This window comes from Epinephelus lanceolatus, chromosome 3 (assembly GCF_041903045.1).
Source record: "Epinephelus lanceolatus isolate andai-2023 chromosome 3, ASM4190304v1, whole genome shotgun sequence".
NCBI lineage: Eukaryota > Metazoa > Chordata > Actinopteri > Perciformes > Serranidae > Epinephelus > Epinephelus lanceolatus.
Window position 1 is genome coordinate 43,367,369 of NC_135736.1, and position 15,688 is coordinate 43,383,056.

At 41.3% G+C, this 15,688-nt stretch overlaps 1 protein-coding gene across 1 annotated transcript in view; it reads left to right on the plus strand.

Annotated features, from left to right (window-relative positions):
• LOC117255883 (arf-GAP with dual PH domain-containing protein 1) overlaps nucleotides 1–15,688 on the plus strand; it is a 38,196-nt gene that overhangs the window by 11,276 nt on the left and 11,232 nt on the right. Inside the window, exons 4-8 of the mRNA XM_033625117.2 lie at nucleotides 4,829–4,911; nucleotides 5,006–5,118; nucleotides 8,192–8,338; nucleotides 11,086–11,169; nucleotides 11,423–11,485. Coding sequence (XP_033481008.1) covers nucleotides 4,829–4,911; nucleotides 5,006–5,118; nucleotides 8,192–8,338; nucleotides 11,086–11,169; nucleotides 11,423–11,485 — 490 coding nt within the window. The remainder of the gene's footprint in view (nucleotides 1–4,828; nucleotides 4,912–5,005; nucleotides 5,119–8,191; nucleotides 8,339–11,085; nucleotides 11,170–11,422; nucleotides 11,486–15,688) is intronic.

A 15,688-nucleotide genomic window follows, 5' to 3' on the forward strand; every position in this document is an offset into this window, starting at 1 on the left:
GGTAAATGTGCTTTGTTCCTTCAACATGGGATTGTGTTGTTATGGTGCGTTCGTTTTGTACTCGGAGGTTGGAAAATCCCAGTTCCCAGTCGGAAGTTTAAACTCGAACGCACCCTGAGATTGGATTTCCAACTCAGAAACTCGGAGCAACCGCATCAACCCCGATTTACGAATTCAAGATGGCTGCCAGTCACATACATAGTGAGTAAACACTCTGCTCAAGCACTGTTTATAGCAATTTTATCTTATTTGTTTTACATTAGGTCAGCCTCATCTGCGGTGTTCATCAGTTGGAGTGCATGATAATTTTGAAGCTGTCTATACTCCGAAATTGCAAGGGCACCAAAGGCCTTATTGTGGGCGTCCATGTTTTTTTCCGACTTCTAACTACAATGCAAAAACTGTTGTCAACTTGGAGGTGACGTCAGTCCCACTTCCGACTTCCGACCTCCAAGTACAAAACGAAGGCAGCATTAATGTGTTAACTGTCAAGATGGTCTTCTGGTTTCCCTTTTTGAATGACAGTTACAGGCTACTGCCGCCTGCTGGTGTGGAGATTTATTTCCTCGTATGCAAGTGCGAACATATATGTTGGCCGCTGGCTAAAGTCTTTGCAGTGTGTTCATGTGCAATGTTGTGGCCAAAACAAAGGTGACCTGAGGCGACAGTTAATCCTTAATTCACCAAGTTAGATTTGAACTGCTCTGTCGCTGCTTGTCTGCTGTTTACAGTCCGGTCACGTTATCCCCACCTCCCACCACCTGGAGTCGCGGTGTCTGTCAGATCAGCTGGCTTTTCCACCAGTAGAGACCTAACCTCTTGTGGCGTGTGATGTGCACTACATACAATGAATTTAATAGCTAGAGAAGCACCTGTATGTTTGACTGTATTAAAAATCATTCCGTCAGGATTTATGAATAACTGATAATACCATATTACCGCCCAAGCCTGGTAATTAGTAACCACATACATGCATATAAAGAGTATAAAAGAAGGTATATGAAAATGATTGTAGACAATAGACACTGCCCAACCTTAATTTGTTGGCAGATCACCCACTGTCTTTAATCACCTTCAGTTTGAGGATCTTAAACGTTTCAGACTCCTCTCCGCTGTGAAATAAGTATTCTTGACAGAGAACATTGCCTTGTTCTCAGCCTGAACACAAACGCTAACCATTTCTCATTAACAGCCAGTTTCTCTACCCTTATACTTTTTCTTCTGGGCTCTAACAAGTTTTGCATTGTCTGTTAAACGTCGTCTGTTTCATAGTTTCTTCTATGATGCCTTCTTGCTGCTCCGTCTGATCTCTGCCCACTCATGAAGTGATCATGACATTTTACAATAAAAAACGTGATCTGATTTTGTAATATTACTTCTAAATGACTCAGTCCTGAGTGTCAGCCTTTTGGCATTGGGTGTGTGAACCGGCATTCGTGTTTGCAGCTTGTGAGGGCATGATTCTTTGAGATATTCATTTAGTATGCCACATCATCCCTTGTAGCTGCTATCAGAGTCGCTGTCAGTCATCCACAAACAATACACACTGATTTAATGAATAGGTTACTTTATTACATACACTTATAACTGCAGTGAAGTAGAGCTGAGGACAAAAATGGCACAAGCTTATGGCATTTTACATTGTATAAATTATCCCAGTGGCTAGCGGACTTTTCCTCTGCTCATAAGAAGCTGGGGACAACAGCAACATTTAACAAAGATGACGTTATAAAATCAACTCCATTAGGAGGTGCACGTCAGGCTACGGCGAAGGGTACAGTGTAAGCTCCATGGCGACGCAGAGCCTAAGCCTTACAGAAGTATAAATCCCGCATGAGAAGGTCCATCTCTGGCGCAGCTCAGCGTGGCGCGGTGCGTCTAAACTGGTAATGGAAACACAAATCGGTGCAGCATGGCTTTACTTGGCGCGGCCAAAAGTGACAGTGGAAAAGGCCCATAGTATTGTACGTGTGCTACTGCGGTAGTTTCATTAATCTCACAGAGTGGTTTAGCGTAGCATGTGCAATTTATAGACTGATGTCTTATGACTTATAATCCTTCTAAATTTGCAACAACTTTATGTGATCATAAAAAGCAGTTTGTGTTTTGCTTCTGACGAAAGAGAAGAATAAAACCAACTGACGCAATTTTGAAAACCATTTCTGAAGCAATTTTGTCAGCTGTCTTTGCTGCAGACCTGTCTATGGGTCACCTCCACATTACCTGTAGACACACTTTGACCGTCTTGTCGTGTGTGTTCCTGTCGCTGCACCGGGCACTTCCCAGTCAGGAATGTTTGGAATTCTGTGTATGTGAAGCAGGGAATTTTCATGAAAAGAGCAAACCCAAATGATACACAAGCTGCTACAGTCAAGTCCAACCCTCTGGCTGACAATGTCTTTGCTCAACCGAAAAATGTAGTGTGTGTGTTCAGTAGAAGGATCTGTAAAAATTTGCCTGAGGGCATCTCAAATTTACACGCCCTTCTCTCCTCACACACGCACACACATTTATACACACATGTAGTTCATTGTTCGATCGTTAATAATAAAGAGTGGTGCAGAGGAAGGCGGGTAGGAGAGAGGGAGGAAACACTTCACCTCTTACTCACCTCTCACAGCTGAATCAGCTGGATTCAGCTTGACCCATTAGATTTTTATTGGCCTCTGTCTTCACAGAGTCATACACACACACACACACACACACACACACACACACACACACAAACACAAAACAGGACAAGTGAACTGTAGACAAAGATTTCTTTACACAGTGTTTTGACTCTGAGCCAAGTGTTCTGTCATTTAAGGGTAGAGTTTCAAACAAACTAGTTTCTAATATGTTAGCTTTCATTCTAGAGCTTCTGTCAGGTATCGGGTTATCCAGGACAGATATTTTCCCCCATATTTTCCTCTTCACAACCTTCATTTCACAAAATATCTCTGTCCACACCAGAACGCTTGTCTTTGGCAGTCTCTGAAAGTGTTCAGGCTAACAACATCTTTTTCAAGGCAGCAATCATCACCATTGATTCTGCTTCAATATAAGATTAAAGGATCTCGCTCAAAGGTACGAGTGATGCTCTGGACATGCCACTTTTTCTTAAACTTCTCATCAGCAACAATCCCACTCTCAACATTGTCCTGCTGATTCGACTGGGCCTGATCCAAAACCATTGCCTCTGGGTGACTTTACACCTTGTAGCTAAGGGGGACCAAAGAGCAGAAGAGATGGCTCCATTTGTCCACCATGTGGTGCAACAATAGAGACTTTAAGTACAAAGTAATTATTAGTCCAAGCAGTGCAAACAAAATTTAAACAAAATGGCAGTCTGCCATTTTTGTTGATTCTGCTAATTATACAAAGCAATGATGGGCATCCATGAATAAAGGAGATGACATCAGTAGCTATGTTTCCATCCAAAGTTGATTCGAATCATTGGGATATGCGCATTAAAAGAAATATGAATCCTGAGTTTTTCCATTTAATGTACGGACTTTGGTGAAAAAGTTTTCTGCAGAACTGGAAACAAAACAAGTCTCGCATTCTTCTTCTTCTACGTTTTCTGGCGGTTGCCAACCAGCTTGTAAATGCATTACCGCCTTCCCGCCCCGGAGTGTGGATATCACCATGGAGAGAGGTGCGCTACGTCAGACTTAATTCAAACATAACTGTTTCCATCCCCATTTTGCGAATCAACATTTTTTCGAATCAACCAAAACCCGGCTAAAGCGAGCGTATTTTAGTTTGTGCGAATCAGGGGATTTTAATTCGAATTTTGCCGTTTCCATCATAATTTTCCGATGTGATACTTCTAGATGCGCATCTAAACAGGCTGATGGAAACATGGCTACTGTTTCCCAAATGATCTGTTTTACATGTCCACACGGATACAAAGTAACCAGATTTTTGAAAAAATCTGCTACTTAAAAGTTGTTTTATTTTAAAACTCCATTTGTGGACGAGAGGCCAAAGTGTTAAGTTTTCAAAAATATCTGTAGTATGTGTAGACAGTGCCCAAGTAAGACCTTTATACTTAAAAGGTATTTTTATTGCTGTCTGGTGTGGTGTTGTTAGCTTTGCTAGCTAGCTAGTTAAACAGCCAATAGCAAATGTTACGGAAAAGTAGGAATATTTTCAGGCATTTTGTGGTACACATATTACCAAATATATTTCCAAACATACATATTTTTGAATTGTGTTTTGAAATTTAAAATTGTCTAACTTCAAATCCCCATTGTTGGCTGTTAGCTCAGCAACTGGGCTGGCTAACAAGGCTAGCTAACTTGACAATAACCAAGAAAATGCAAAGCCGTAAACACAAGGTTCAGTCTGTCAGCCTATATGTACATTGAATGAGTATGTTTGACGTTCCATTGTTTCACACAACAGTTGTTTCTAAACTTATAAAATGTTTAAAAAGCTTTATAGTTTTTATTGCAAGGGGTGGCAGGAGCTCAATTCATAGGGACTTGGGTTGGGAACCAGAAGGTCACTGGCTCAAGTCCACGCCCGGACCAAACATGGAGTGTGGACTGGTAGCTGGAGAGGTGGCAGCCCATGCTCCTGGGCAACCCCCCAGGCAATGCACATATATGTCCTGTTTGTGCATAGTGTGTGTATATGACAACAGAAGGAATATTGAATTTCTCCTCAGGGATTAATGAAGTATATTTCCTTCTTCTCCTTGAAAATGAAAGCAAAGTAACCCATCTACTCTTCCTTTTATCTACCACAAAGTACACAAGAGGCATATACGACTGCTTTCAGCTGGTACTTGTTTTACAAGCTACCTCTATTAACATAACATCTGTTTGTGTGTGTTCAGGACGTTGAGGGAGCAGTGGATTAGAGCAAAGTATGAGAGGAAGGAGTTCTCTGAGCCTGGGAAGAACTTTATATATGAGGAAGGTGAGTGTTTGTGTACAACACAACACACACATATATGCATGCACATACAAAAATTCACTCATGCTAACGAATGACCTTTGCTGATTTCCTGCAGGAACTAAAGATGGCTTGTTGATGAAGAGGGGGCGGGACAATGGGCAGTTCCTCAGCAGGCGTTTTGTCCTCTCAGAGAGGGAGGGGACTTTGAAGTATTTCACCAAATATGACGTAAGCAGCAGCTTTTAAGTAGACTTTGAGTGGCCACATGCAGCTAAACACACTCTTAACCTACACAAAACCATGACCGCAAGACAGCAGTAACCCACTGTAATTAGACAACGTCCTAGTTAGTGTCGTTTGAAGGCAGTAGTTCTCTTTCAGCACATGTGCAACACCCACACACACATATGCGACCACAACACAAATATCTTAATTAGAGAGCCCTTTCAACAAATCAGATGTTCTGCAGACAACACCCCCGCTTTATGTGCTGCAGTATTTTTACACACAGCTTATAAGGCACTCATACATACCTATCAAAAGCCTCCGAAAAGTATCTCTACCTGCTCCCTCTGCTGTGTCTAAGCGTGCTCAGACAAGCTTAACCAGCAGTCTGTCCTCTGTCAGTGTGGCTGATTCACTAAGCTGTACACCACCCAAACCAATTAGGGCTGGAAGCAGTGGGAGCTTTTTGTTTGTCACAGTAAACCAGCTCAAGGGAAGTGGGAATAATATATTTTAAAAATGGAGAAAAAAGACTGTCACTCTCCTTTTGTTCACGTACAGTATGTCCTGACATGCAGATATTTTTTTATTATGTTTTTCCCCCCTCTTCTCCAGGACTGCTCCTCCTGTGAAATATTTCACTTCATATTCTCTTGGTGACTCTTCTACAGCACACAACTAAACAAACATCCTCATACAGTCACAGCGTGATAAAAGTGAAAGTGTCTCTAAGGTGCTTCAGGTTTTTTCAGCCACTGAGCTGGTCGGGTTTCAGACGAGCAACAGTCTGACTTCTTGCTACTAAACAAATTAGTCTCACTTGCACTTGCTATATTTGTCATGCTGGGAGAGCCGATACTCACAGTGACAGAAAAGTGTAAAATCTAATCATTTGTCAGATCTCCAGTGTAAAAGCACGGGGCGTCTGCTTTCTGTTAAGGTCAAGGGCAGAGGGTATACGCAGACACAGGTTCTGGTCCCATTTAAATTCAAGTCAGGACAGAATAAAGCACAGCTTCCACAAACAGTTTTGGCTGGGATTAGTGTCGGTCTGAGACACGATTGTTATCAGTGATGCAGACTGATGTGTAGATAATAGCTGTAGATGTTATTTTCATGGTTAGGAAGAGCACAAAATGTGGCCTCAAGCCTTGAAACCCTGCACACACCTTGACTCCATAACAATACTTTTTGTTCTGGTCAAGCACTGACAGCAGTAACACAAGTTTTTTTTTTATCCAGAAGTTTTTGTTTTGTTTAGTTTTTGTTTTTATAATCCTGACTGGTCAAAAAAAAAAAAAAGAACCACAAGGTTTATTATTTTTTTATTTTACATTTCAGCATAGTTTCTTTGTTTTTATCCATTCATTGACTTTTTAAACAATTTACAAAACTATATTTAAAATAAAAAGGTTAAAACAGATGAGTAATAGGGCAATATAGCACTAAAATAATATCATGATATTTCAGGGTATTTTGGCGAGAACAGTATTTGTGACGATATGACAAGTTGGTCTCATTTCTTTAGTTTGTGAACAACAACAGTAACTCAGAGTAAGATTCAGATTCTGTATACAATATTAATAGTTTAACAAAATAAAATCTACCACAAATTACACATTTAAACAGCTCCCAAATACAAAAATGTCCCCTGGGATCTATATGTATAAATCAACAGGTGATTTCCTTCTTTTAGTATAATCTCAAATGATTGAGTTGTTTTTTTTCCACCTGGACCTTTAAGCTCTGCCATTTCTCCTCTAATCATCACACTGTAACCTGTGACAGGCTGTTATGATACCACAACTATCACACATTAACATATATGGAGTTTTTTGTCGAGCCGCAAGCATCACATAGGTTTACATTACCGAAATCATTTGACGACACGACTCCCGTATGCGCACGGCGAGAGAGGAGAGGGAGAGACGCTGTGCTGCTGCCAGAGGAGCCGCTGAATGAGTTCCCTCTGAGCGGTAAGTCACTAAAAGAGTCTGAGAAGTCCGGGGCTGTTCATAAAACATTCAGGACGCCACAGTTTATTCCACACTACTGAAGCCACTCCTCTGTTTGGAACCACTGCTGAGTCGCCAATAATTTGCCTGCGGCCATGCTTGTTGTTGCCGTGGGTAACAGTATGACGTCAATATGTCAACAAGTCAAAATATTGTGAGTATCACCATATGAGTTTATCACATCATATCAAAAATGATACCAGTATTATGGTGAACGAGATGATATGGCGCATCCCTAGTGAGAAAAATAAACATTATATGGAACAAAATCAACAATCAGCTGTCTTTGTCATTAAGAGTCATTTCATATTAACAAAGTGTGCGTGCACTTTTTGAAACCCTGGAACCACCCGATATACAATGACCAGTCTTGGATTGATCCTAAATTCCCTGAAGAGAGGGCACGTCTGCAGTTGCAGTGTGTAGGCTCCATGTTGTTGACCCATGCATTTGCAGGGCTGTTCATTCCAATTCAGGTGTTGAAGGTGGGAGGTGTGTCTGCAGCAGTGAGGCCACAGGGATACCCCCCAAAAAAAACACAGCGACTTGCAGTATAAGCTTGAAACAAAATAAGGATTTGGAGAGATGTATTCTCATACCATTCATAAAACCAGCCATCAGACCAGAAGCTGCTGGGAGTCCACGGGAACAAGTAATACACTTTCTTTCTATTGTTAAATATTAGAGTGAGTCAAATAAATAACAAGGTGTGTATTAGCAGCTTAAGCCCTACAAAGGAGTGCACTTGTTTTGTTTGTGTGTACGCTCAATTGTGTGTTTTGTGACGGTACAGATAATACAGTCCTGATAATCATCAGGAATTATACAGATCTTTTGGCCAACATAAACAAACTTAGGCCTACCGAAGACAAATACCCAGTCAATAAGATCAGGAGATTAGCTTTCTATAGTTCTTCTCTTACCTCCAGTCACCCACAGATGACAGATTTAAGTGACACTCCGACACGGCCGCACGACCCCGTGGCTTTTCTCTTCAGTTTCTGATTTGGTTTGAATGCAGCCTAACACACAAACACACTCGCTCTCCTCTTCTCCTGCAGGCTAAGGAGCCCAAAGCAATAATCAAGGTGGACACCATCAACGCAACCTTCCAGCCCGAGAAGATAGGAAACCCCAACGGCCTGCAGATCACCTACCTCAAAGACTACAGCACCCGCAACATCTTCGTCTACCATGACAACAGCAAGGTCTGTATCGCTGTACAGCGTGTGTGTGATCAGTGATCAGTGCATATGACAGAACCTGAAGAGACAGACAGAAAATATTTACAGTTTCTAGTAAAGCGCAGGACTGTGAAATAATGACAGACTTTCCTTATAAGTTTTTTCCCTTCACTGTTAACTGACTGAAATTGCAGCCTAACTTGGCCACCACAGGGGACGTGTGTCATCCATCACACTGAGGGACAGGCATGTGTTGAATCTACCTGGTTCGTGTTGTTGTGGGCGCGTTTCCAAACCTTTTCAAATCATCTTTACCAATTTTTGCTGGCTGATGGAATCCATTAGCAGATGACATTCAAGCCCCACATCTGTCATTCTGTGTCGTTCATTAATACACATTGAAATACATGGAATAATTAAGTGTCAGCGTCAGGACGAGAAGTAATTTGTGACGGTCTAGCATCAGAGACTTGAGAGTCCGCTGCAAAACATCAAAATCCTGAATGCATTTCTGATTTTCTGAAGCTGCACGTTAATATTTCATTTTGACAGACATTAAAGAAACACTATATTTACATGCAGACTAAACAAGAACACAGTGTTAAGCAATATTTTGGCCGCTAATTTAAAGCACCCTGTAGTTAAACGGTGGTTTCAATAGAAAGACGTGTGATCTAGACAGATATGCTCCAACTCATATTTTCTTTGCAATCAGTGGAAGCAAAGGTCATAAATAGGTAACACATAAAAGCTGCTTTTAGCAACTATAAACAGGAAAAAATACTTAGAAATCACAATCAGTACTGATCTGAGCAAACATGAAGAGACTGAATTCAAAATCATTATTACAGTGAGATTGTTTTTAATAATTTTATGGCTGAAACCATGTCACCAAAAGTGTTGATAACACCAATGCACAATGAGATTTATTTTAGGGATGCACTGATAGGGATTTTTCAACCGATACGGACAACCAATAATTACCTGTTTCTCATGGCCGATAACCGATAATTTCACATTTGTGCAAAGTGTATAATCTGTAGTTTATGTACGCCTGAGGGTAAGAAAGGCTGAGATGTAGTGAGAAAATATGGATGATTTAATATTCCATAGCTCTAACCAGGGACTGACCGATAAGGCTTTTTCAGAGCAGATGCCGATACTGATTATTATGAAACAGAGATACCGATAGCCAATATTTACAACCGATATATGTCTGCCATAAACCCACCCACCCACTCACACACACACACACACACACACACTCACACTTAGACACACACATAAATTCAGGGACTGTACAGGTAAGGACTAAACAGTAGCAGGCCATTATAACAATGCTCATAAAAATGGTAACTGAGGAAACGCTATCATGAGTAAGGAAACACCAGAGGCGGGATAAAAACTCAGAATAAAGAAAGACATTTTCAATAAATAGGAAAATAAATAAGTTAAAAATAAATAAATAAGTAAGGAAGTTGAAGAATATGTCAGCTAAATAAAAACAGATTAATAAAAATCAATAAATAAATACACAATTATCATAAATACAAAATTTAAAAAACAAAATGAAAATCAATAAAAAATAAATAAATAAAATAATGGAGAGCTCAATTAAAAGCCAGGCTAAAAAGGTAGGCCTTGAGTTTGCTTTTAAGAGCCTAGAGTGGTACGTGCAGGCAGTGAGAAGCACACCAGGGGCAAAATAGTGCAGCTAAGGAAAACAAAACTTTATATCGGCATATCGGTGGAAAAAATCACTGATACCGATAACCTTAAAAATTCATAATATCGGCCGGGCCGATTATCTGTCGACCCATAGCTTTAACCCTAACCAAATCAATGTGACATCACCGTTGTTAACACAACAAAAACAAAGAACAGTTCTGACTCTTTCATACCTGCCGACATTAGGCTGTGGAAAAGAGGGAGATTTTCTGGGGTATTGTCAAATAACTCTACGCTACAGATGAACATCATAAATACAAGGAGGAAAGTAAAATGACTTTTAATAAGTATTAAATTTATAGTTAATGGTAGGAGAGATGATGAAGCCCAGTGTTACTGTGTAAAACTACACTGCAGAGTGAAGTCTCTACTAACAGAGACAAACAGTGACAGCTGACTTATATGGCGCCGTCTCACTGTCCCACGATAGATAACCCTTCAACTACCAAGCAGAATAGCGATGAGCTATTGAGTCACCTCACACATCAACACTCAACTCAGAAAAACAAGCGGCTGTGTCTCTCACACACACGCAGCCAGACGCTCCAGACTGGGTTGCCAGGTAACAATACAAGTAATTGCTAACTGTGTTATTAGGTTAATAATAAGTTTGATCAGAGTCAAGCCTTTTAAGAGCTTGGAGTTGGATGTAAGCCGCTGCTGCTAATTAGCTCGTGCTAACACTCTGGAGACAGTCCTTCAGAGCGGTGTCTAACCTGTTGGAAGGTCAAAGATCAAAAAGTCGGCACAATCCTGTCGTCTTCCTCTGGAACTGTGAAAGACGTCCTCACCGCGACATGTTTTGCTCTCTTCTCTACTTCTCTGTGTTTATTTGCAGCTCGCAAACCAAGTTAAAAGGCACATGTACCGCCTCTCACTGTGATAAGTTAACATGTTTGGCTCTGTCATAGCTGTATTACCTGCAGACACTTCACACAAACCCCTGTATTCCCTTTCTTTATAAACGATGGAGGGAAAAACAAATCATTACAGGAAAACTCTGTTTCCTCACTCCTGTCTTCACCTCTCTCTGTCTTCATTAGGAGATCGTCGACTGGTTTAATACGATTCGTGCAGTTCAGCTTCACTATTTAAAGGTGGCCTTTCCTGGGGCTACAGATGCTGAGGTGAGCACACACGAACGCACAAAAAACACACACAAAAACTTAAGGTATTTGAAAAATACTTACAACGATTTCTGGTATTAAAAGGATAATTACACTGATTTTATGCCTGCTAGTGAGAAACTAACACTGAGATGGTAAGAACATTGTTGCTGTATTCATTACTTTCTGTACATGTTGCGCACTACTTTTTCCAAAATGGACATTTAGCTCTGAAACCCTTTGTATTCTCACACGCTCACCTTGCTGTTTCCAGCTGGTACCCAAACTTACCCGTAACTTTCTGAAGGAAGGATACATGGAAAAGACAGGTCCCAGGGTAAGTCACACTCACACACACACACACACACACACACACACACACACACACACAAATACATACTCACTGCAGACTTGTATCTGAAAACATTTACACTAGTGGTTCCCAACTGGTGGGTCACAGGTCCATTCTGAGTGGGCCGCAAGTGGAATAGATGTCTTCATAAATCAGTGATTGTAGATCTTGGTGTATTAGAAAAAACAGGGATGTCAGAGTAAGCTTTGAAATATAATATACAGCAACATACTATATTCAAAAATTTATTAATTTTTTATGAAGGATTAAAATCACACCGAGCCTTTAAACCAAATAAAGATAAATACATTAGGTATCTCTCGACAGCGTAGCCAGTGATAATAACTGGTAGTCATTTCAAATGTAATTTAATTCCAGGGGTATGGAGGTATTAATTACCAATAACCAGACCTCCCTTGGAAGAACAGAACTAATCACAGCATATTTGTCAATTGAGTCAATATAAAACCCTGTTCCAATACCTGAGGGGGCTCTATGATTTGTGGTAATTATAAAGAGTATTAGTAATTACAGGGAAATGTCCACATGTACCTTTTTTAAAGTAGAAATCCAAGTTAAAATTGCCAACCATGTTTTCCTAGAGACATAATTATACCCCTGCACTGAATCATATTACTCATTGCAGCAATAATTTAGCTTTATAATGTGATTATGTGTATGAGGAAAAGGGGGAAAGTTACCCACATAGAATTAAAAAGGCAAAAACTGAAACTTATGCAGTTGTGTACAGGGTTACCACCCAGTAGTCGACCAAATGTTAGTTGACCAGAAAGGTCATTAGTCGACAAGAAAAAAAAAAAAAAAAGGCTGCACCCTGTCAAAATAACTCAAACCTATATGACTGGACCATGTGGGAATTTAATTTGAAAGGACAGACACAGGAAGTGTCCACGCTCAGCAGTCAGACAGGAGTCAGGTTAATTTCCAGGGCTGGTACCTGCGGTTATTCCACAGGCTAGTTAATAACATGTCGGGCAGGAAATCCAAAGTGTGGGATCATTTTGAGAAGGTGAAGGACAAACCCAAGGTGATATGTAAACTCATCTTCATTGGTCGACTACAAACATGACGTATCATCTGAAACATGGAAGTAGCTACATGCCCATTAGCCCACAGCGTCATTAACAGGCGGCTCGCTCAGTGTGTGACGTGCACTTGTAGATAAAATATAGGCCTATATTAATGAAGGTTCATTAGTACGGTTTGTATTTCTCTGTAATGTAGCACAGTGTTAACAATGTTACTGATACTATTCTTTCTCACACCTTCAACTCAAACCACCAGAATATATCATTTAATAATTAAATTAATATCATAAACATGCAGGCGACAAGATGCCAAACGGCACTAAATGACGACTATTGGTCAAGGAGGAAAGTTCTTAGTCAGGTGCAGCACTAATTGTGTATTGGTCACTAGTGATTTAATTCTCCTGTGCAAATGTGTTTCTCATAAAACAGACACCTCAAGAATTACATGAGGTTCCTGGATTATAACCGTCATTAGTAAACAGAGCTTGACTTTTCTATGATGGACTGCTGTCCAGTTGCTGTTATTCTGTACATATGATATGCATGTTTAACCTTCATCCTACCGGCATATTGACCTCCCCGAGGACCCCAAGAATAAACTACCGTAAGAAACAGCGATCAAAGCAAAACTCATTTCTTCTCAAAACATTACAAAACTGGATCACAAAACGGGCCACGGAAAGCTGATTCCGGTGGAATTGTCCCTCTCGCTTTCCTTACAGTCAAGATGGGGACGAAGATAACATAACTTCACGCACATCTCACTCTAAACAGTCTGTATGAACCCTTCCAGTCTGGTTTCCGTCCACGTCACAGCACTGAAACTGCACTTATCAAAATCACCAATGATCTCCTCACTGCAGCTGACACCGGTTCACTCTCCATTCTCATCCTCCTCGACCTGAGTGCGGCCTTTGACACCATCTCACACCCCAACCTCCTCAGCAGACTCTCCTCAATTGGCATCACCCACACCCCCCTTCACTGGTTCCATTCTTATCTCACAGACCGCACTCAGTTTATACAGCTTAAATCTTTCTCCTCTGACCCTTCCCCAGTCACCACAGGTGTGCCCCAGGGCTCTGTCCTGGGGCCCCTCCTCTTCATAACCTACCTCCTCCCCCTCGGCCTTATCTTCCGCAAATTTAACATTAATTTCCACTGCTTCGCGGATGACACCCAGCTCTACCTCTCTTGCAAACCTAACTCCACACTCCCACCCCCCTCTCTCACATCCTGTCTTTCTGAAATAAAATCATGGTTCACCTCTAACTTTCTTAAATTAAACAGCAATAAAACTGAATTCCTACTCATTGGCACCAAATCCACCCTATCTAAAGTTGACACCTTCTCTCTCTCCATCGACAGCTCCTTAGTCTCCCCCTCCCCTCAGGTTAAGAGTCTGGGTGTCATCCTCGACAGTACACTATCCTTTCAATCTCACATTAATAGAATCACCTGGTCTGCTTATTTCCACCTGCACTCCATCAATCGTCTCCGCCCCTCCCTCACCCCCCACACCACCGCTATCCTCGTCCATAGCCTTGTCACCTCCCGCCTTGACTATTGTAATTCACTCCTCTTCGGCCTCCCTCAAAAGTCCCTCCATAAACTTCAGCTGGTTCAGAACTCTGCTGCCCGGATCATCACCAAAACCCCCTCTTCCCACCACATCACCCCTGTCTTTCAGCAACTCCACTGGCTCCCGGTTAATCAAAAAATCACTTACAAAATCCTTCTGTACACCTACAAGTCTATCCATAACCTCGCCCCTCCTTACCTCTCTGACCTCCTGCACGTTGTCACTCCATCCCGTGCCCTCAGATCTTCCTCCTCCCTCCATCTCACTGTACCCGCTGCCTGCCTTAGCTCTATGGGGAGCAGAGCTTTCAGCCGCTCTGCTCCCCAACTCTGGAACTCACTGCCACCTGACCTCTGTAACTCTGCCACCCTGCCCATCTTCAAATCTAAACTCAAAACTCATCTGTTCAGACTTGCTTACTCTCTCTAAACTGCTTCACACGGTCCCCCCTCCCTTTTTATTGTTTGTTGTCTTTTATTTTGTATTTTATATCTTTGTTTTTATATTTTCTGTACAGTGACCTTGGGTGTCCTGAAAGGCGCTTTCAAATAAAATGTATTATTATTATTATTATTATTATTATAAAAGGGGCTCAGTCTATCTCATTATCCCTTAACTGTAGTGGATCATAACAAATCTGGAATTAATCTGCAGATGCTCCTGTTCAAAATAAGACCAAACTTATTTATGGATGTCAATTTTTTGAGCCACAGTGAAGGCCAAAATGTGGCCTGCAACAGACTAGATAAGGCTTGTAGCTTTTAGCCAAGGCCTATTTATGGAAAACTCGCAGCCCCTACAGGCTGGTTAAGAGGCATGAGAAGTCAGCAGTCACTGATGGAAATAACCACAAGAGGTCCTTGAGGATACGGTTATAAATGTGCACACAAAATATTAGGCTGATTGGTCCAGTAGTTTGGTAGATTAGGTGCAGACAGACAGATACACAAACACACACAAGCAAACACATGATCCCCTCCATCATGAGATGAAGTCATCATGAACAAATTGATTGACAGTCAAGGAAAATTGTAATAGAATAAAGAGATATCTGTGAGATATGAAACTTTGGGGTATATTTGAGGGTTTGAGGGTACTTCAGTCGGTAGGGTGAGGGAAAATGTAGTCTTGATTACACATTAACACAGACAATTGAGACTTTTTAAATGTCTAAACCAGGCTTGATCCTGAGTTGAATTTTAGACTAAATTTCAATCTAGCTAGTTGGACACTGCTCCCTCCTCAAATCTTCTCCTGTGATTCCAGCTCCCACTCCCCCTGCTTTAATTGAATAGGAGCTGAACTAAGAGGTTAACTAGCCCAGCTGTCAGTGTAGCAGCTTTCCCCTGCTGCCTGACAGGCTGACTGACAGCTGAGAGGACCTACCTGCCTGCCTCGCCGTCCGTCTGTCAGTCTGTGGGAGAGGGAATAAAAGGCTTCCAGCTGAGGATCAACATAATCCTGAAGTGTCAAACTCTCAAATACACACACAAACACCAACATATGTCGGAATGAAGCAAACACACAGAGAGATATTGGCACATATTCAGGCAG